This window comes from Somniosus microcephalus, chromosome 4 (genome assembly GCF_052327205.1).
Source record: "Somniosus microcephalus isolate GS21.2 chromosome 4, FLI_Smic_1.0, whole genome shotgun sequence".
Classification (NCBI taxonomy): domain Eukaryota; kingdom Metazoa; phylum Chordata; class Chondrichthyes; order Squaliformes; family Somniosidae; genus Somniosus; species Somniosus microcephalus.
Window position 1 is genome coordinate 241867305 of NC_140990.1, and position 23990 is coordinate 241891294.

General features: G+C 40.0%; 1 protein-coding gene across 50 annotated transcripts in view; it reads left to right on the top strand.

The window, feature by feature from the left end:
* Nucleotides 1-23990, top strand: part of LOC147120302 (titin-like) — a 359546-nt gene that overhangs the window by 307216 nt on the left and 28340 nt on the right. For all 50 annotated transcript variants that reach the window (XM_085986008.1, XM_085986052.1, XM_085986054.1 and 47 more), the window contains 10 exons: nt 53-17155; nt 18612-18908; nt 19077-19664; nt 19781-20083; nt 20212-20508; nt 20608-20895; nt 20979-21278; nt 21364-21666; nt 21773-22078; nt 22173-23939. In XM_085986008.1, coding sequence (XP_085842134.1) covers nt 53-17155; nt 18612-18908; nt 19077-19664; nt 19781-20083; nt 20212-20508; nt 20608-20895; nt 20979-21278; nt 21364-21666; nt 21773-22078; nt 22173-23939 — 21552 coding nt within the window. The remainder of the gene's footprint in view (nt 1-52; nt 17156-18611; nt 18909-19076; nt 19665-19780; nt 20084-20211; nt 20509-20607; nt 20896-20978; nt 21279-21363; nt 21667-21772; nt 22079-22172; nt 23940-23990) is intronic.

Below are 23990 nucleotides of genomic sequence, written 5' to 3' on the forward strand. Positions count from 1 at the left end.
TAGACATACTTAAATATAACTATATTATTTTCTTTTCATTTAATTTATACAGATGTACCTGGACCGCCTTCTAACCCAAGAGTGGTTGACACAACAAAGACTACTGCTAGTTTGACTTGGGGAAAACCCCACTATGATGGTGGCCTTGACATTATTGGCTATATAGTCGAACACAAGAAAGAAGGAGATGAGAACTGGATAAAAGACACAACAGGCACCGCACTCAGAATAACTGAATTTGTTGTTGCTAACCTTCAGTCAGGAGAAAAATACCACTTCAGAGTTAGTGCCCTCAATGCAGAGGGTGCTGGTGAACCTGCACAAGTTGAAGGTGTTATTGAAATTAAGGAGCGTGAACAAGGACCTGATTTTGAGTTAGATGCTGAGCTGAGAAGAACTCTTGTTGTCAGAGCTGGAGTAACCATTCGCATTTTTGTACCAATCAAGGGACGTCCAACTCCTGATGTCACATGGTTTAAAGGAGACATCCCTGTTAAAGGCTGTGCCACTGTAGAAACCACAGATTCATACACATTTCTGCTTATCCCTGACTGCACAAGATATGATGCTGGAAAGTACACAATGTGTCTTGAAAATGTTGCTGGTAAAAAGAGTGGTTTTGTAAATGTGCGAGTCCTAGACTCACCAGGACCACCTATAAATCTCAAAGCCAGAGAAGTAACAAAAGATAGCATTACAATCCAATGGGATACGCCAATGATTGATGGTGGTTCACGGGTAACCAATTACATTGTAGAAAAACGAGAATCAACTCGGAAGGCATACTCTACCGTCACAACCAATTGCCAGAAATGTTCACTCAGAATTGTCAATTTGTCAGAAGGATGTGAGTATTATTTCAGAGTAATGGCAGAGAATGAATATGGCATAGGTGAACCAGCTGAGACTGCAGATCCTTTAAGAGCATCTGAAGCCCCATCACCTCCAGAACGCCTGCATATTATGAATATAACAAAGCATACTGTTAGTCTAGCTTGGCCAAAACCAGAACATGACGGCGGTAGCAAGATTACAGGGTATCTACTTGAGGCACAGAAGAAAGATTCTGAAAAGTGGTTGTCTCTGGCAACTGTAAAGGCACTAGATTATGTTGCAAAGAATCTTAATGAAAATGAAGAATATACATTCCGAGTCACAGCAGTAAATGCTGCTGGAAAGAGTGATCCACGAGAAAGCAGACCCGTTGTTGTCAAGGAACAAACAATGCTTCCAGAATTTGATCTGCGTGGCATATACCAGAAGCTTGTGATTGCAAAGGCAGGTGATAATATCAAAGTTGATATCCCTGTTCTTGGTCGGCCAAAACCAACAGTCACATGGAAGAAGGAAGACCAGCCTTTGAAGCAAACACAGAGAATAAATATTGAAAATACAGCAAACTCAACCATACTTAACATCAATGAATGCATAAGAAATGATAGTGGCAAGTTTACACTAACAGCTAGAAATATACTTGGTGAAGTAAGTGACATCATCACTGTTCAGGTTCATGACATACCTGGACCCCCCAAAGGGCCAATTAAGTTTGATGAAATTTCATCTGATTACCTTTTGTTTTCATGGGAGCCTCCTGAAAGTGATGGTGGAGTGCCAATAAACAATTACATTGTAGAAATGCGTGAGACCAACAGTACTTCATGGGTAGAGCTAGCAGCTACTGTAATACGTACAACATTTAAAGCTCCTCGCCTTACTACTGGAACTGAATACCAATTCCGAGTTAAGGCTCAAAACAGATATGGTACTGGTCCTGCAATTGTTTCAGAGGCTGTTGTTGCAGCATATCCATTTAAGGTGCCTGGACCTCCTGGAACTCCACAAGTTATTGCTGTTAATAAGGATTCAATGTCTATCACCTGGAATGACCCTGTTTCTGATGGTGGAAGTCCCATTTTGGGATACCACATTGAAAGAAAGGAAAGAAATAGTATACTGTGGCAAACTGTAAGTAAGACTTTGGTTGTAGGCACCACATTTAAATCAGCTGGGCTTACTGATGGCATTGCATACGAATTCCGTGTTGTAGCAGAAAACATGGCTGGGAAAGGTAAACCAAGTAAACCATCAGAATCAGTATATGCATTGGACCCCATTGATCCTCCTGGTAAACCAGTTCCACTTAACATTACAAGAAATTCTGTAACACTCACCTGGACAAAACCAGAATATGATGGAGGCTTTAAGATAACTGGTTACACAGTTGAAAAGAGAGATCTGCCTAATGGCCGCTGGCTTAAGGCAAACTTTAGCAATGTGCTAGAGACTGTGTTTACTGTCAGTGGTCTTAATGAAGGTGACACATATGAATTCCGCATAGTAGCTCGAAATGCTGCTGGTTCGGTCAGCAAGCCATCTGAGCCTACTGATGCAATAATATGCAGAGATGACATTGAAGAACCCAGAATAATGGTTGATGCTAAATTCAGGAGTGTTTTACTATTGAAAGCTGGTGAAAACTTCAAACTTGAGGCAGATGTTAGAGGACAGCCACCACCAACAATGGTTTGGACAAAAGATGGAAATGATCTTGAAGAAACAGGAAAACTAGAAGTAAAGATGACAGATTTCTCTACTGTTCTAATCCACAAAGACAGTGTAAGAAGAGATGGTGGTGCTTATACACTTACTGCATCCAATCCTGGAGGATCAGCGCAGCATGTTTTTAACGTCAAGATTTTGGATAGGCCAGGACCTCCTGAAGGACCTATAGTAATTTCAAACGTCACGGCAGAAAAATGTGTGATATCGTGGTTGCCACCACCAGATGATGGTGGTGCAAAGATTGAACATTATGTAGTTGAAAAACGTGAAACCAGTAGACTTGCGTGGACAAATGTGGCTGCAGATGTTCAAATAACCAAATTAAAGATAACCAAACTTCTGCAAGGGAATGAATATATTTTCCGTGTTATGGCAGTAAATAAATATGGGGTTGGTGAGCCATTAGAATCTGATCCTGTTGTTGCCGTTAATCCATTTGTACCACCTAGCCCACCAAAGACACCTGAAGTTACAGCAATTACAAAGGATTCAATGGTGGTTTGTTGGGGACATCCTGATTCTGATGGTGGCAGTGAAATTACTAACTACATTGTTGAGAGGCGTGACAGGACAGGAATGCGTTGGGTTAAATGTAACAAAAGAACAGTCACTGATTTACGATACAAAGTTGGTAGGCTCACAGAAGGACATGAATATGAATACAGAATCATGGCTGAAAATGCTGCTGGTGTAAGTCAACCCAGTTCTTCCAGCTCATACTACAAAGCAATTGACACTGTATTCAAACCTGGACCACCAGGTAACCCTAGAGTGCTAGATACCAGCAGATCTTCAATCACTATTGCATGGAATAAACCTATTTATGATGGTGGCTCAGAAATTACAGGTTACATGGTTGAAACAAGTCTACCTGAAGAAGATGAATGGACAGTTGTAACACCACAGAGTGGACTCAAGGCTACATCATTCACAATCACTGATCTAAAAGAAAACCAAGAGTACAAAGTTCACATATACGCTATCAACTCTGAAGGTATTGGAGAGCCTGCACAAATTCCTGGAACAGCTAAAGCTGAAGAAAGGTTATTGCCTCCCGAGATTGAGCTTGATGCAGACTTGCGCAAAGTGGTATCTATAAGAGCTTGCTGCACTTTGAGATTATTTGTTACAGTTAGAGGAAGACCAACACCTGAGATTAAATGGGCAAGGGAAGATGGGAAGCCCCTTGATAGAGCTTCAATTGAAACTACAAGCTCATACACTCTCCTTATCATTTCAAATGTAAATCGATTTGATAGTGGCAAATATGTCTTAACAGTAGAGAACAGTGGTGGCAGCAAGACCGCTTTTGTAAATGTTAGAGTTCTGGATACCCCAGGAGCAGCACAGAATCTTAAAATTAAGGAAGTTTCCAAAGACTCTGTTACAATTACTTGGGAGCCCCCACTCATTGATGGTGGCTCCAAGATTAAGAATTACATAGTGGAGAAAAGAGAATCAACAAGAAAAGCATACTCTACAGTGATTGCCAACTGTCATAAGACAAGCTGGAAGGTGGATCACTTACAAGAAGGTTGTAACTATTACTTCCGTGTCCTAGCTGAAAATGAGTATGGAATAGGTCTTCCTGTTGAGACATCTGACTCAGTTAAAGTATCAGAAAGACCACTTCCACCAGGCAAAGTAACTCTTGTGGATGTGACAAGAAACAGTGCAGCTTTGTCATGGGAAAAACCAGAGCATGACGGAGGCAGCAGAATTTTAGGATACATAGTGGAAATGCAAAGTAAAGGCAGTGAAAAGTGGACAACATGTGCTACCGTGAAAGTAACTGAAGCCACCATAAAAGGCTTGACACAAGGTGAAGAGTATATGTTCCGAGTATCAGCACAAAATGAGAAAGGTGTCAGTGAACCTCGACAGCTGGGAGTCCCTGTAATTGCAAAGGATCTTGTGATTGCTCCTGCTTTTAAGCTTCTATTTACCACATTCAGTGTCCTAGCAGGAGAAGATTTAAAAGTTGATGTACCATTTATTGGACGCCCTATACCAACAGTATCTTGGCTGAAAGATAATCAGTTATTAAAACAAACAACAAGGATTAATGCTGAGAGCAAAGATAATAAAGCAGTTCTGATTATCAAGGAGGCCTGTCGTGAAGATGTTGGTCAGTACAATATAAAACTTACAAATACTGCTGGTGAAGCATCTCAAAATCTTAGTATTGTTGTTTTAGACAAGCCTGGGCCTCCAACTGGACCAGTCAAAATTGATGAGGTTACTGCAGACAATATCATTATATCATGGAAACCACCAGAATATGATGGTGGCTGTCAAATCAGTAATTATATTGTCGAAAAGAGAGACACTTCAACAACTGTCTGGCAGATTGTTTCTGCTACTGTTGCCCGAATAACTATCAAAGCTGCACGTTTAAAGACTGGTACCGAATATCAATTCAGAATTGCAGCTGAAAATAGATATGGAAAGAGCAGTTATCTTACTTCTGAATCTGTTGTGGCACAATACCCTTACAAGACCCCTGGTCCACCTGGTACTCCTTTCATAATAAATGTTTCAAAGGACAGCATGGTAGTACAATGGAATGAACCTGTCAATGATGGTGGCAGCAAGATTCTAGGTTACCATCTTGAACGTAAAGAAAGAAACAGCATCTTATGGGTCAAACTGAACAAGTCAATTATTTCTGATACTAAATTAAAGTCCATTAATCTTGAGGAGGGCATTGAATATGAATATAGAGTGTACGGTGAGAATATTGTTGGCATTGGCAAACCTAGCAAAGTATCTGAATGTGTAGCAGCTAGAGATCCTTGTGATCCTCCTGGTCGTCCTGAAGCTCTAATTGTCACTAGAAATGCAGTGACACTGCAGTGGACCAAACCTGAATATGACGGTGGCAGCAAAGTCACTGGCTACATTGTTGAAAAGAAAGAACTTCCAGATGGTCGTTGGATGAAGGCCAGCTTTACTAATGTCATTGATACCCAGTTTGCTGTAACTGGCTTAGTAGAGGACCAGAGATATGAATTCAGGGTAATTGCTAGAAACGCAGCTAGTGTATTCAGTGAACCATCTGAATCCACTGGTCCAATTACTGTTAGAGATGAAGTAGACCCACCTCGAATTAGCATGGATCCACAATATAGGGAAGCTATTGTAGTACATGCAGGTGAATCATTCAAAATTGAAGCTGATGTTTATGGCAAACCAATACCTACAATCCAGTGGATGAAAGTAGAGAAAGAACTTGCAAATACAGCTAGGCTTGAAATTAAAAGTACAGACTTTAACACAATTCTGACTGTCAAGGAAACTATTCGTGTAGACAGTGGCCAGTATACCCTGTTGGTAAAGAATGTAGCTGGTCAAAAGTCTGTTGCTGTTAATGTGAAGGTGCTAGACAGACCAGGACCACCAGAAGGGCCAATTGCTATAACTGGAGTAAATACTGAGAAATGCACATTAAACTGGAAGCCACCAAAACAAGATGGTGGCAGTGATGTTTCACATTACATTATTGAAAAAAGAGAAACAAGTCGTTTGGTTTGGACAGTAGTTGAGTCTAATGTACAGACTCTGAGTTGCAAAGTTACCAAACTCCTGGAAGGAAATGAATATATCTTCCGTGTTATGGGTGTAAACAAATATGGTGTAGGTGAGGCACTTGAATCTGATCCAGTAATAGCAAAGAATCCATTTGTACGCCCTGATGCACCAAAAGCACCTGAGGTTACCGCTGTCACAAAGGACTCAATGATTGTTGTATGGGAAAGACCTGCATCCGATGGTGGTAGTGAAATTCATGGTTACATTTTGGAAAAACGTGACAAGGAGGGCATAAGATGGACAAGGTGTAACAAACGGCTGGTTAGTGAACTACGTTTCAGGGCAACTGGACTTGTTGAAAACCACAATTATGAATTTAGGGTATCTGCTGAGAATGCTGCTGGTGTCAGTGAACCAAGTCCATGCTCCATTTTCTACAAGGCATCTGACCCTATCTACAAACCTGGACCACCCAACAATCCTAAAGTAACTGATTTTACAAGATCTTCTGTTTTCCTTTCATGGGGAAAACCCATTTATGATGGTGGATGTGAAATCCAAGGGTACCTTGTAGAGATGTGTGACATAAGTACTGATGAATGGATAATGTGCACTCCAGCAAGTGGCATTAAGCAGACCCAATTTGAAATGGATAAATTGGTGGAAAAGCATGAATACAAGTTCCGTGTCTGTGCTGTCAACAAGGCTGGAGTTGGTGAACATGCTGACATTCCTGGCACTGTCCTTTTGGAGGATAAATTAGAAACCCCAGATCTTGACCTTGATGCTGATTTAAGGAAGGTTATTAATGTCAGAGCTAGTTGTTCATTGAGATTATTTGTTCCTATCAGAGGGCGTCCTGCTCCAGAAGTGAAATGGACCAAGGCAGATGGTGAAATAAGGGACACCGCACAGATTGAAGTTTCTGAAAGTTATACATTACTTGTAATTGATAATGTTAACAGATATGACTCTGGCAAATACATATTAAATTTAGAAAACAGTAGCGGAACAAAATCTGCCTTCATTACTGTGAGAGTCCTTGATACACCAAGCCCACCAGTTAATCTTAAAATAAAGGAGATAACAAAGGATAGTGTCACCTTATCCTGGGAACATCCTCTGTTGGATGGAGGTGCTAAAATTAAGAATTTCATCGTAGAAAAGCGAGAATCTACAAGGAAAGCCTACTCAGCTGTTATCACCAACTGTCACAAGACTTCTTTTAAGATAGAACAACTTCAGGAAGGTTGCAATTATTATTTTAGAGTAACTGCTGAAAACGAGCATGGAATTGGATTACCTGCAGAAACTCTTGACCCAGTTAAAATATCTGAGGTGCCACAGCCTCCAGGAAAAATAACAGTGGTTGATGTGACAAGAAAGTCTGTGTCCCTTACGTGGGAGAAACCGGAACATGATGGTGGTAGCAAGATTATCCAGTATATTGTAGAAATGCAAACTAAAGGAAGTGAAAAATGGTTAGCATGTGCTCATGTAAAATCACTTGAGGCAATAATCAATAGCCTGATACAAGGAGAGGAGTATCTGTTTAGAGTCATGGCAGTAAATGAAAAAGGCAAGAGTGACCCAAGAACTCTTGCAGTGCCAGTGGTTGCTAAAGATCTAGTGATTGAACCAGATGTCCGACCAGCATTTAGTAGTTATAGTGTACAGGTAGGACATGACTTAAAAGTTGAGATCCCTATAGCTGGACGTCCTAAACCAACAATTACTTGGACAAAGGATGGTCAGCCACTCAAGCAGACAACTAGAGTCAATGTTATTGATTCTGACAATACAGTACTAAGCATCAAGGAATCAACTAGAGATGATAGTGGATTGTACGGTATCACTGTAGTTAATGTTGTTGGACAAAAGGCAGCATCTATTGAAATAATAACACTTGATAAGCCTGGTCCACCAAGTGGTCCTGTAAGGTTTGACACAGTTAGTGCTGAAAGCATCGCAATTTCATGGGATCCACCAAGCTTTACTGGTGGCTGTCAGATTACTAACTATGTAGTTGAGAGGAGAGATACAACTACCATAAACTGGGAGATTGTTTCAGCTACAATTGCTAGAACAAGTCTAAAGATAACCAAACTTAAAACTGGAGCAGAATATCAGTTTAGAATATTCGCCGAAAATAGGTATGGTAGAAGTTTTGCTTTGGATTCTGAGGCAGTTTTAGCACAGTATCCATTTAAAGAGCCTGGCCCACCAGGTACACCATTCGTTGCAACTGTTACTAAGGACAGCATGGAGGTGCAGTGGCATGAACCAATTAATGACGGAGGTAGCAAAATCTTGGGATATCATCTTGAGCGCAAAGAAAGAAACAGTATTCTTTGGACAAAAATCAATAGAACCATTATACAGGACACAAGATTTAAGACCACAGGACTTGAAGAAGGCATTGAATATGAATTCAAAGTATATGCTGAAAATATTGTTGGTATTGGAAAACCCAGCAAAGTGTCTGAATGCTATGTTGCTCGTGATCCATGTGATCCTCCAGGTTGTCCGGAAGCCATTATCGTAACCAGGAACTCAATATCACTTCAATGGACAAAGCCAGAATACGATGGTGGCAGCATCATTACTGGATATTTGGTAGAGAAGCGTGATTTACCTGAGGGTCGCTGGATGAAGGCAAGCTTTACAAATGTCATTGAGACTCAATTCACTGTAACTGGTCTCACTGAAGATGAAAAGTATGACTTCAGGGTTATCGCTAAGAATGCTGCAGGTACAATTAGCAAACCATCTGATAACACAGGGCCAATCACTGCAAAGGATGAAGTTGAACCACCTAGAATATCTATGGATCCAAAATACAGAGACACAATAGTGGTTAATGCAGGTGATGCACTTAAGCTAGATGCTGATGTTCATGGCAAACCACTGCCCATTATCCAGTGGTTCAAAGGTGAAAAAGAAGTTGAAGAATCGGCAAGACTTGAGGTTAAAAATTCTGATTTCAAAGCTTTACTTCTTGTTAAGGATGCAATCAGAGTGGATGGTGGGCAGTACATTCTTCAAGCTTCTAATGTGGCTGGTACAAAATCTGTTCCTATCAATGTAAAAGTGTTGGACAGACCAGGACCTCCAGCAGGTCCAATCCAAGTTACTGGTGTGACTGCTGAAAAGTGTTCATTATCTTGGGGCTCACCACAACATGATGGTGGAAGTGATATTTCACACTATATTATTGAGAAAAGAGAAACTAGTCGCCTTGCTTGGACTGTTGTGAGTTCAGATGTCAAAGCTACTATGCATAAAGTTACCAAGCTTTTGGAAGGTAATGAATATATCTTCCGTATAATGGCTGTCAACAAGTTTGGTGTTGGTGAACCCTTGGAGTCTGCACCCATTCTAATGAAGAACCCATTTGTACCTCCTAGTCCACCAAAATCTTTGGAAGTGACCAATATTGCAAAAGACTCAATGACTGTCTGCTGGAATAGACCAGATAACAATGGCGGTAGTGACATTATAGGTTATATTGTAGAGAAGAGGGACAGGACTGGAATCAGATGGATAAAGTGCAACAAGCATAGAGTAACAGATTTGCGCTTCAGAGTCACAGGACTCGCAGAAGACCATGAATATGAATTTAGATTATCTGCTGAAAATGCTGCTGGAATTGGTGAACCAAGTCAGCTAACAAATTTCTATAAAGCATGTGATCCTGTTTACAAACCTGGGCCACCAGCAAATCCACACGTTGCAGACACTACAAAAAATTCGATTGTGCTTGTTTGGGGAAAACCAATTTATGATGGTGGCAGTGACATTCAAGGATACATAGTAGAAATCCGCAAAGCGGATGAGGAAGACTGGGCGATGTGCACGCCACAATCTGGACTACAAGTCACCCGCTTTGAAATTGGAAAACTTACTGAACATCAGGAATGCAACATTCGTGTATGTGCCATCAACAAGGTTGGAGTTGGTGAGCCAGCATCAGTACCCGGTACAGTTAAACCAGAAGATAAACTTGAAGCAGCTGAAATTGAACTTCCAGCAGAGTTAAGAAAAGGAATCACAGTCAGAGCTGGTAATACTGTCAGAATCTTTATACCATTTAAAGGTAGACCAAGTCCTGAGATCAGCTGGTCAAAGGATGAGGGCGAACTACCTGAAAAGTCTCAAGTAGAAAAGGGCCTAAATTATACTCAAGTAACAATAGACAATTGTGATAGAAATGATGCTGGGAAATATATTCTGACTTTGGTGAACAGCAGTGGTACTAAGTCTGCATTTGTTACAGTAAAAGTTCTTGACACACCTGGAGCTCCACAAAATTTAACTGTAAAGGATATAAGGAAAGAATCAGTTACATTACTGTGGGAACCACCCATTATTGATGGAGGTGCAAAGATTAAAAACTATGTTATTGATAAGCGAGAATCAACCAGAAAAGCTTATGCTAATATAACTGCTAAATGTAACAAGTGCAGTTTCAAAGCTGAGAATCTTACTGAAGGAGCTATTTATTACTTCCGAGTGATGGCAGAGAATGAGTTTGGTGTTGGTATACCTGTTGAGACTATGGATGCTGTAAAGACATCTGAGCCACCTTTACCACCAGGAAAAATCACCCTTGTTGATGTCACTCAAAAGAGTGTGTCTCTAATTTGGGAGAAGCCTGAACATGATGGAGGTAGCAAAATCATGGGATACTTGGTTGAAATGCAGCCTAAAGGATCTGACCAATGGAGTGTTGTTACCCAATCCAAGACATGTGATGCAGTAATTTCTGGTCTCAGTTCAGGGCAGGAATATCTCTTCCGTGTAATTGCTTTCAATGAGAAAGGAAAAAGTGATCCTAGACTCTTGGCTGTGCCAGTGATAGCTAAAGATCAAAGTATTGCTCCTGAATTCAGACTCATGTTCAACACATATAGTGTCCAGGCCGGGGAGAACCTAAAGGTTGAGGTTCCATTTATTGGTCGTCCTGAACCTAAGATTATATGGATGAAGAATGGACAGACACTAAAACAGACAACAAGAGTTAATGTGGAGGAAGCAGCAACAGCAACAATCCTTTTTATTAAAGAAAGTCACAGAGATGACTATGGGAAGTATTCAGTAAGTGCTTCAAACAGTGCCGGGACAGTAACAGAAGAGATTGGCATTATTGTGCTTGATAAGCCAGGTCCTCCAGTTGGACCATTACGATTTGATGAAGTTAGTGCTGATTTTGTCATAATATCATGGGATCCACCAGCGTATACTGGAGGCTGTCAAATTAACAACTACATTGTTGAAAAGCGGGACACAACTACTACTGCTTGGCAGCTGGTGTCTGCAACTGTGGCAAGAACAACTATTAAAGTTAGTAAACTTACCACAGGATCTGAATATCAGTTCAGAATCTTTGCTGAAAATAGATATGGAAAGAGTTCATCTTTAGATTCTACAGCAGTCATTGCACAGTACCCATACAAACAACCTGGTCCACCAGGCACTCCATTTGTGTCAGCTGCTACAAAGGACACCATGTATGTACAATGGAATGAACCAGTGATTGATGGTGGAAGTAACATTTTGGGTTACCATCTTGAACGCAAAGAAAGGAACAGTATTCTTTGGACAAAATTGAACAAAACAATTATTCAAGATACCCATTACAAGTGTAATAATCTAGAAGAAGGTATTGAATATGAGTTCAGAGTTTATGCAGAGAATATTGTTGGCACTGGTAAATCTAGCAAGGTGTCTGAATGTTATGTAGCCCGTGATCCTTGTGATCCTCCTGGCCATCCTGATGCTGTTGTCATCACAAGAAATTATGTTACTCTACAATGGAAAAAACCTCAGTATGATGGTGGTAGCAAAATTACTGGATACGTGGTAGAAAAGAAAGAACTTCCTGATGGCCGCTGGATGAAAGCTAGTTTTACCAACATAATTGACACTGAATTTACTATTACTGGATTAACTGAAGATGCAAGATATGAATTTAGAGCAATTGCGAGAAATGCAGCTGGTATTTTCAGTGAACCATCTGAAAGCACTGGACCAATTACAGCAACAGATGAAATTGAAGCTCCAAGAGCTTCCATGGACCCTAAGTACAAAGATGTAATAGTTGTTAATGCAGGGGACAGCTTTGTACTGGAGGCTGACATCTATGGTAAACCTGTACCTGATGTAACATGGATCAAAGATGGCAAAGATATTGAAGCAAATGTTGCCAGAATGGAGACTAAATCTACCATTCAAAAAACTAGTCTGACTGTCAAGGACTGTATACGAATTGATGGAGGACACTATGTACTTAAGCTCAGTAATGTAGGTGGAACAAAATCTATTCCAATAACTGTTAAGGTCCTTGATAGGCCTGGTCCTCCTGAAGGTGTTTTGACGGTTTCTGGTGTAACTGCTGAAAAGTGCTACTTGGCTTGGAACCCACCTTCTCAGGATGGCGGTGCCAATATTTCTCACTACATAATAGAAAAGAGAGAAACTTCCAGACTTTCATGGACACAAGTAGCACCTAATGTGCAAGCTATTAGTCACAAAGTAACCAAACTTCTTCCGGGTAATGAGTATATATTCCGTGTAATGGCAGTAAACAAATATGGAATTGGTGAACCACTGGAATCTGAGCCAATTGTGGCTAAAAACCCATTCCATACACCGAGTGCACCAACAGTGCCTGAGGTTACAACTATTACTAAAGACTCTATGGTTGTGACATGGGGGCACCCTGATGATGATGGCGGAACTGAAATTGAAGGTTATATACTGGAGAAGCGAGACAAAGATGGAGTTAGATGGACAAAGTGCAATAAAAAGAGGTTGAGTGATTTAAGGTTTAGAGCTACTGGTTTAACAGAAGGTCATTTCTACGAATTCCGTGTATCTGCTGAAAATGCTGCTGGTGTAGGTGATCTAAGTGAGCCATCCACTTTCTACAGAGCTTGTGATGTAGTATATGTTCCTGGTCCACCAAACAATCCAAAGGTGGCAGACACAACAAGTTCAACAGTAGCCCTTGCATGGGGCAAGCCAATTTATGATGGTGGAGCTAAAATTAAGGGTTATACTGTAGAGATGAAAGAAACTAATAGTGATGACTGGATCACATGCACGCCTCCAACAGGTGTGCAATCAACACATTTCACAGTAGCAGACTTGAAGGAGAATATTGAGTATAACATCCGTATCTGTGCCATTAATTCAGAAGGAGTAGGAGAACCTGCTAGTGTTTCTGGTACTGTAATTGCAGCTGATAAGCTTGAGCCACCAGAAATTGAGCTAGATGCTAATCTCAGAAAGGTTGTGACTGTACGTGCTGGTGGTACTTTGAGATTATTTGTTCCTATTAAAGGCAGACCTGAGCCTGAAGTAAAATGGGAAAAAGCTGAAGGTGCTCTAAGTGAGCGAGCCCAGATTGAAGTTACAAGCTCTTACACCATGTTGGTTGTCGATAATGTTAACAGATTTCACAGTGGCAAGTATAATTTGACTTTGGAAAATAACAGTGGTATTAAATCTGCTTTTGTTAACGTCAGAGTACTTGATTCACCAAGTACTCCTGTGAACCTACACATAAAAGAAGTGAAGAAAGATTCAGTGACTATATCATGGGAACCACCTCTTATTGATGGTGGTGCAAAAATCACTAATTACATTGTTGAAAAACGTGAGTCTACCAGAAAGGCTTATGCTGCTGTTACCAACAATTGTACTAAAAACACATTCAAAATTGATTCACTTCAAGAAGGCGGTATTTATTTATTCCGTGTAATGGCAGTCAATGAGTATGGAATAGGCTTGCCAGCAGAGACTGCTGAGCCCATTAAAGCATCTGAGATACCCTTACCTCCTGGCAAAGTGACATTGGTAGATATAACACGAAATAGTGCAACACTTACCTGGGAGAAACCTGAGTATGATGGAGGTAGCAAAATAACTTCCTACATTGTTGAAATGCAGACGAAAGGAAGTGAAAAATGGATTTCATGTGCTCAAGTAAAAGCACTAGAGACAACAGTGAAAGGACTAACCACAGGTGAGGAATACACCTTTCGTGTAAAAGCTGTGAATGAGAAAGGAAAGAGTGATCCAAGACAGTTGGGAGTACCAGTGATTGCAAAAGATGTTGAAATTGAGCCATCTGTTGAGCTTCTTTTCAACAGTTTTAGTGTAAAGGCTGGTGATGACATCAAGATTGATATACCATTTAGAGGAAGACCTTTGCCAACTGTGACCTGGAAGAAAGATGGCCAGGCTTTGAAACAGACAACACGAATAAATATTCAGACATCAACAACATCAACACTTCTGAGCATCAAGGAAGCCTTAAAGGAAGATGTTGGAAAATATGAAGTAACTGTTTCCAATAGTACAGGATCAAAAACCTTCTTAATTACCATTATTGTTCTTGACAAACCTGGACCACCTGGTTCTATTCATATTGATGAAGTCAGTTCTGATAATATAACTATATCTTGGAAGGCACCAGAGTATGATGGTGGCTGCCAAATTAACAATTATATTGTTGAAAAGAGAGACACTACTACAACAGCATGGGAAACTGTTTCTGCTACTGTAGCAAGAACATCAATTAAGGTCTCACGTCTTACAGCAAAATGCGAATACCAGTTCCGTGTTTATGCAGAAAACCGATATGGCAAGAGCCACTATAGTGAATCTTCTGCTATTGTTGCAGAGTATCCATTTAAACCACCTGGTCCTCCTTCAACTCCTATTGTTGCACATGCTACCAAAGGTTATATGATTGTAAAGTGGAACGAACCAGTTATTGATGGAGGTTCCAAAATTGTTGGGTACCACCTGGAATGCAAAGAAAGAAGCAGTATCTTGTGGACAAAGATGAATCGAGGTCCTATAATTGACACAAAAATGAAAGTAACTGGCCTTGAAGAAGGTCTAGTATATGAGTATCGTGTGTATGCCGAGAACATTGCTGGTATTGGTAAAAGCAGTAAGGTTTCTGAAGCTGTTGCAGCAAGGGACCCATGTGATCATCCAGGTCAACCTGAAGTAACATATATTACCAGAACCTCTGTTTCACTATCTTGGACCAAGCCGGAATATGATGGTGGTGCTAAAGTTACTGGTTATATTGTTGAATGCAGGGAGCTACCCGATGGACGCTGGCTTAAGTGTAATTTTACTAACGTCCAAGAAACATATTTTGATGTTACTGGTCTTAATGAAGATCAGCGCTATGAGTTCCATGTTATTGCAAAGAATGCTGCAGGTTTATTCAGTGAACCATCTGAATCAACAGGTCCCATTACTGTAAAGGATGATATGGAAGCCCCAAGAATTATGATGGATGCCAAATTTAAAGAGGTTGTTGCTAGGGCTGGTGACACTGTCAAGGTTAATGCAGATATTGCAGGTCGTCCTCTTCCAGTGATATCATGGACAAAGGATGGTAAGGAGCTTGAAGGACAAGCTAGAGTTGAAATCCAGTCAACTGACAACAACACTGCAATTGTCATTAAGGACTGTATTAGGCGAGACTCAGGGCAATATGTTGTAACATTGCAGAATGTTGCAGGAACAAGATCCCTGGCTATTAACTGCAAGGTACTTGATAGACCAGGTCCACCTGCTGGTCCTTTGGAAATAACTGGCCGTACCGCAGAAAAGTGTTCACTGTCATGGGCACCACCTCAAGAGAATGGAGGAGCAGAAATTGATCACTATATTGTAGAAAAGCGTGAAACAAGTCGTATTGCTTGGACCTGTGTAACAACTGACTTACAAACAACATCCTGTAAAGTAACTAAACTGCTTAAAGGCAACGAGTATGTTTTCAGAGTGATGGGAGTGAATAAGTATGGCGTTGGTGAAGTTTTAGAAAGTGAACCTGTAAAAGCCATGGATCCATTCACAATTCCCAGTGCACCAAAATCTATAGAAATTACCAATGTCACAAAGAATACCATGACTATCTGCTGGGAAAGACCTGACAGTGATGGTGGAAATCCAATTGCTGGATACATTATTGAGAAGCGCGAAAAGAATGGTTTACGCTGGGTTCGAGTTACTAAGAAACCTGTGTATGATCTAAGAGTAAAAGCAACAGGGCTACGTGAAGGTGCTGAATATGAATATCGTGTGCAGGCAGAAAATGCTGCCGGTGTTGGTCCTCCAAGTGAATCGTCGGTATTGATCCGTGCAGAAGATCCAGTTTTCATACCTTCTCCTCCATCCAAACCAAAAATTATTGACTCAGCAAAGACAAGCATTACTGTTGGCTGGAAAAAGCCGCTGTTTGATGGTGGAGCGCCTGTCACTGGATACACTGTAGAGTATAAAAAGTCTGAAGACACTGAATGGACAACAGCAGTTCAGAATTTGAGAGGCACAGAATATACAGTACTTGGACTTACATCTGGAACAGAGTATCTTTTCTGTGTACGATCTATTAACAAAGTTGGTGTTAGTGATCCAAGTGAAATATCTGACCCACAAATTGCAAAAGAAAGAGAAGAGGAGCCTGCATTTGATCTTGATAATGAAATGCGCAAAACTTTGATTGTCAAGGCTGGAAGTTCCTTTACATTAACTGTACCTTTTAGAGGAAAACCAGTACCCAATATAATGTGGAGCAAACCTGATGTAGATCTCCGTGCAAGAGGAAGTATTGATACTACTGATTCAAGTACATCTTTAACAATAGAGAAAGCAACAAGAAATGACTGTGGTAAATACACATTAACATTGCAGAATATATTAGCTACTGCCACACTAACTCTAGTTGTCAAGGTCCTGGATTCCCCTGGACCTCCTGGCACTATTATTGCAAAAGAAGTTACCAAAGAATCTGTAATGCTAGCCTGGGATGTACCAGAAAATGAAGGTGGTGCTCGTGTGAAGAATTATCATATTGAAAAACGTGAAGCTAGTAAGAAGGCATGGGTCACTGTAACAAGCAACTGTCAACGTCTTACTTACAAAGTTAGTAACTTACAAGAAGGCAGCATTTACTACTTCCGTGTCCGGGGAGAAAATGAGTTTGGTGTTGGTGTACCCATTGAGAGCAAGGAGGGTGTTAAAGTGACAGGTAATTTATCAATTTCTTACAATCTTTTGAACATTTTCATTAACAGTTATTGAACTATAATACCTAACTATGGGGCATAACCATATTGCATTGATGTTCTAGCGTGTTACATCACAGAATTAACAATAAATCTTTGCATAATTTCTTATAGGCCGAGTTAGCAATTTCAGCTGAGCCATTTGTATATGGTTATAAAGAGAAATATGCTATTTCTCAAAAGGTGGGAATGATTAACCTGGGCAGCTCTCAACTACCTTCTACTTATTTTTACAGTTCATAGGGTTAGAATGGGCCAGCTGCTCTTTTATAGCGGAATGGTGTATGGTATAAGAAAAACAAAAATTGAGAATTATTACTTACAAATAAATATGGGTTAGCATATTAATTGCAGTGACACATCGGGGTAGAAATTTGTCTGTGCCTAGTTTTGGCCATGAATGCGGCGATGTGGCCACAACATGCACACGAACCAGGAGGCCCAAGATGGCCTTGAAATTGGGCCTTGGACCTCATTAATATTAATTGGGTGAGCTGCCGGCTCTTGTCGCGCCTCCATAGACACTCACCCATTTGAATAAAATGAATGCCGGACCACTTAGCTTGCTGGCAGCAGCCCGAAGGTAAGTCCTGGGAGGGAAGAGGGTGAACGGCATGAGGGGTCGGGGGGGGCGGGGGAGGTGGCTTGGATACTATGGAATCAGCAGGGGCACTCCTGCTCCTCCTGGCTCCACAGCAACATTTTATCAATTTTTTGTTTTAAAATCTTACCATTTGTCGGCAGTCACTGCTTAGACCCCAGCAGTCACTGAATAATCGAGTGGAGCAATTCCAACGCTGGGTCCGCTGTGTGATATCCAATTTCCCAGAGGTGGCATTAGAAAATCTCATTTACATTTATAAGGGGCCTAATACGGTTTTTGGCGACTGCCAGGGACGCCTGAAAAAAGGCCTGACCTCATATCAGGCTAGACATCTTTCAGGCATGGAATTAAAACGGGCACAATGAGGTCCAATTTCTACCCCTTGTGCCACAGAGTGTAGGATATAGATTCTCTCTTCTCATTCCTGATATGATTCACTCTCAATCTTGAGCAGTTCATTTGGTGGAGATGTCAAGTGGATGTGAGGTGCAACCAAAAGGGAGGAAGAAAATATTTGAGAGTAGGTCAACCAATTTTGTTGTGCAATTTGTAGAAGTAAGTATAAAAATATCAAATATCAAGTTTCCTGTTTGCATTCTCAAGTTGGACATGGTTCACGGTATGGGGAGATTTAAGGAAGGAAACCAAAGGAAATAGCATACAAAATAAAAATGAGCAGAGAAAAATGTTTTAAGTATTCTACTTGTTAATTTGTTCTGTTATTATCAGTATTCTTAATTGAGGCAACATATATTAAAATCTCGAAAGTGTATCTGACATTGATAAGCTGAAAAGTAACATTATATTTTTTTCAGAAAAACCAAGTACACCTGAGCGACTTGGAGTTATAAATGTCACCAAAGACAGTGTTTCACTTACTTGGTTGAAGCCAGAACATGATGGAGGCAGTAGGATCACAAACTACCTTATAGAAGCTCTTGAAAAAGGCCAGCAAAAGTGGGTTAAATGTGCAGTTGTGAAGACCACACACCATGTTATACATGGTTTGAAAGAAAATGTTGACTATTTCTTCAGAGTATCTGCTGAAAATCAAGCTGGCCTCAGTGATCCAAAGGAAATGCTTCTACCAGTAACAGTTAAAGAACAACTCGGTAATTATTATTAATATTATAATGATGAAATTCTGTAGTATGAACAGTCATAATTTATGTGATTACTTGAAACCAAAAAGTGTACGTTTTCTTTAGCTCCAGTAGCATTTTTGGGCATTATGATTTATTCAATGAACCAAAACCACTATTTTTTTTAATTATTTTCAGAGTCACCTGAAATTGACATGAAGAACTTCTCACACCACACTGTGTATGTTAGAGCTGGATCCAACCTAAAATTTGAAATCCCAATATCTGGCAAGCCACAGCCAAAAGTATCTTGGTCCAAAGATGGCATTTGTGTGAAGTCAACCATGAGATTTAATACTGAAATGACTGCCGAAAGCATGATTGTGAACCTGAAAGAAAGTGTTGCTGGTGATGCTGGTCGATATGATATTACTGCTGCCAACTCCAGTGGAACGACAAAGTCATTTGTTAATATCGTTGTGCTTGACAGACCTGGACCTCCAATAGGCCCTGTAAATATTAGTGATGTTACTGAAGATAGTGTAACACTGAGATGGCAACCACCAACTTATGATGGTGGCAGTCACGTAACAAATTATATTGTTTTGAAAAGAGAAACCAGCACTGCTGCTTGGTCAGAAGTGTCTGCTACTGCAGCAAGAAGTATAATCAAAGTCATGAAGCTGATTACTGGAGAGGAATACCAGTTCCGCATCAAAGCCGAGAACCGCTTTGGAATCAGTGACCATATTGACTCCACATGTGTCACAGTCAAATTACCATACAGTAAGTTGCTTACTTATTGAGCAATAACATGATTATTGAGCATAGCAAAGAATATCATGATTATTGTTCATTTTATCTATTTACACTGTTAACTGTATATTAACTATATTTTCTAGCAACACCTGGAGCTCCATCAACTCCATGGGTAACTAATGTCACCAGGGAGAGTATAACAGTGGGCTGGCATGAGCCAGTTTCTGATGGTGGCAGCCATGTGATTGGATATCACTTAGAAATGAAAGATAGAAACAGCATTTTATGGCAGAAAGTTAACAAGACCGTTATTCGTACAACACACATGAAGGTCACAAATATCAGTGCTGGACTTATCTACGAATTCCGTGTATATGCAGAAAATGCTGCAGGCATTGGCAAAGTCGGCCATCCTTCTGATCAAGTTCTTGCAATTGATGCTTGTGGTATGTATTCACCTAAATTGTCCTTGATTTCTTTTTGATCAAATGTAGAATTGCATTATTGTTTAGACTAAGCCAATATTTGCATGTATGATCGGATAATTAAATCTCAACATACGTTCCTTTTTCAGAATTTCCAACAAACGTACATGTAACAGATGTTACAAAGAGCTTCGTAAGCCTCAGTTGGAAAAAACCAGCTTATGATGGTGGCAGCAAGATCACTGGCTACATTGTTGAAAAACGTGATTTGCCAAATGGGAGATGGACAAAGGGCAGCTTTACAAATGTCATTGAGACTCAGTTTACTGTCTCAGGTTTGACTCAAGATGCACAGTATGAATTCCGTGTATTTGCGAAGAATGCAATTGGTTCAATAAGTAATCCATCTGAAGTTGTTGGACCTGTAACATGCCATGATACCTTTGGTAACTATTTTTCTTCTAACAATAATATATCTACATATGAAGAATTTTTTTGTGATTAGTATTTCTAATGATATCACTATTATTAATTTTGATTCATAGGTGCACCTCAGGTTGACTTGCCAATGGAGTATATGGATATTGTCAAATTTAAGGCTGGTTCAGCCATACAGATTAAAGTTGGCATCTCTGGCAAGCCTCTACCATCCATTGAATGGTACAAAAATGGTAAAGAACTTGAGACAAGTTCTCAAGTCTTTATTGAAAACACAACTGACTCTGCAGCAGTAATAATTAAGGATGCCACTCGTATCAACAGTGGAGACTATGAAGTCAAACTTAAAAATCCCATGGGCTCAGCATCAGGAACAATCAAATTACAAGTACTAGGTATGTACGCTAACAAATTGAAGGTTTTTTTTTCCAGCTGTGCATTTTTCAAACAGTACATGACTTTTTCCTCTGTTTCACAGACAAACCTGGACCTTCGGTTGGGCCTATACAGTTCAAGACTGTTACAGCTGAGAAGATCACAATCATGTGGGTTCCTCCAACAGATGATGGTGGTGCACCAGTCAACCACTATATTGTTGAAAAACGTGAGACAAGTCGAATTGTATGGTCTCTTATTTCAGAAAATTTGGAGCATTCTATCATTTCAGTACGGAATATCATTAAAGGCAATGAATATGTGTTCCGTGTTCGAGGTGTGAACAAATATGGTGTTGGTGATCCACTGGAATCTGATGCTGTCATTGCTAAGAATCCATTTGGTAAGATAACAAGACTTTTTTTTCCACTGAATACGCTTCTTATAATTGCTATATAAAGATTAAATTTGAAACTTTTTTTCAATAGTTACACCCGGGCAGCCAACCATGCCTGAAGCAACCATGATAACTAAACAGACAATGACTGTCGCCTGGAAGAGACCCACTGTTGATGGTGGCAATGAAATCAGCGGCTATATTTTGGAAAGACGAGAGAAAAAGAGTCTGCGATGGTTTAAGGTTGTTAAGGAATCTATCCGTGACACCAGGCAAAAGGTTTCTGGCCTTACAGAAGGAAATGAGTATCAGTACCGAGTGTGTGCTATTAATGCAGCGGGAGCGGGCCCATTCTCCGATCCTTCTGATTTCTATAAAGCTGCTGATCCAATTGGTATGTAAAAGTAATATGAAATATGTTGAAATTTTGCAAATATTAAGTAACAGGCAGCAATGCTTTACATGTTCATATGTTCAAATATTCACATTTTTATTTGCAGACCAACCTGGCCAACCAACAAAACTGAAGATTGTGGACAGTACTAAATCTTCCATCACTCTTGGCTGGACTAAACCTGTCTATGATGGAGGAAGCACAATATCAAACTATATAATCGAAAAGAGGGAAGCAGATGAAGAGCAATGGACAGTAGTTACTTCTAAGGATGAAGTCAGAACTACAGAATATGTTGTGTCCCAATTAAAACATGATGTAAACTACTACTTCCGTGTCAGTGCTGTTAATGTTGCTGGGCATGGAGAACCAATTGAAATGGCAGAACCTGTAAAGGCTAAAGACATACTTGGTAAGTATATGATATGTAGAATGCATTGAATATACATAACACGTATGTAAAGGATATTTCCTAATACATCTATATGAACATTTCTATTCTACAGAAGAGCCAGAGATTGATCTTGATGTTGTACTCAAAACTTCTATAACAGCAAAAACAGGTGAAGATGTAGAAATTATGATACCTTTCAAAGGCCGTCCTACTCCAAATGTCACCTGGAGAAAGGGTGAGAAAAATATTAATACTGATGAAAGATATGTCATCCACAATACCGAGTCATCTACAGTTCTCACTATTCCTGAGGTGAGCCGTGAAGATACCAGCAAGTATGTTTTGACAATTGAAAATGGTGTCGGGGAACCCAAATCAACATTTATAAATGTGAAAGTCCTTGATTCTCCTGGACCTTGTCAGAAGGTACATATTAAGCATGTAACCAGAAGCACTGTCACATTAGTTTGGGAGCCACCTCTTATCAATGGAGGTGCTGAAATTGTCAATTATATTATTGAAAAGAGAGATGCAACAAAGAGAGCCTGGACAAGTGTCACAACTAAATGTTCCAGCACAATGTTTAAGATTACCAACTTATCAGAAAAGAACTCATTCTTTTTCCGAGTACTAGCAGAGAATGAGAATGGATTGGGTGAGCCATGTGAGACTTCAGAACCAGTGCAAGCCACTGAAGTACCAGGACCAATCAAAGATCTTGCGATGAAAGACTCAACAAAGTCTTCTGTTGTGTTACAATGGAACAAACCTGACTATGATGGAGGTAGTATAATTACAGAATATGTAATTGAAAAGAAATTGAAAGAGGAACAAGAATGGTCACATGCTGGAACTTGCAAGGTCTGTGCATTTGAAATTACTAAATTAAAGGAGTTGGCAGTAATGGAATTCAGAGTGTTTGCTAAAAATGAAAAGGGATTAAGTGATGGTGTTATTACTGGACTTATCACTGTGAAAGATTATGTCATCACACCTGAAGCAGACTTATCTGAAATACCAGGAGGAGAAATTAGTGTGAGAATTGGACACAATGTACACGTTGAACTGCCTTACAAGGGTAAACCACGACCAAGTGTCAAGTGGCAGAAAGACAATATTCCATTAAAAGAAAGTGAACAAATCCGGTACAAGAAAACAGAAAGCAAAGCCACTTTAAGTATTAAGAATGTCAAGAAAGAACATGGTGGGAAGTACACCTTAATCCTTGATAATGCAATTTCCAGAAAGTCATACAACTTTACTATAATTACACTCGGTCCTCCATCAAAGCCTAAAGGACCAGTTAGATTTGATGAAATCAAATCTGAAAGTGTCATAATTTCATGGGATGCTCCTGAAGATGATGGAGGAAGTGAGATTACTTGCTACAGTGTTGAAAAGCGTGAAACTTCACAAACCAATTGGAAAGTGGTTTGTTCTAGTGTGGCCAGAAGCACTTTTAAGGTTACCAAACTGGTTAAAGATTTAGAGTATCAATTTAGAATTTGTGCTGAAAATAGATATGGAGTAAGTCAACCATTTAATTCAATGACTGTAATAGCAAAACATCAATTCAGGCCTCCTGGACCACCTGGAAAGCCTGTTGTATACAACATCACTTGTGATGGTATGACAATCTCATGGGATGCACCAGTATATGATGGTGGTTCAGAAGTCACTGGTTATCATGTTGAGAAGAAAGAAAGAAACAGCATCTTATGGCAAAAAGTCAACACAATGCCTATTGCTGGCAGAGAATACAGAATTCCTGGACTTATTGAGGGCCTGGACTATCAGCTCCGAGTTTATTCTGAAAACAGTGTTGGATTGAGCCCAGTTAGTGAGGCAAGCAAATTCACTTTGGCTGTCTCACCAGTTGGTAAGTAATTTATTTCCTGAAAAGTTTAATAATGAAGTCATCTTTGTGCTT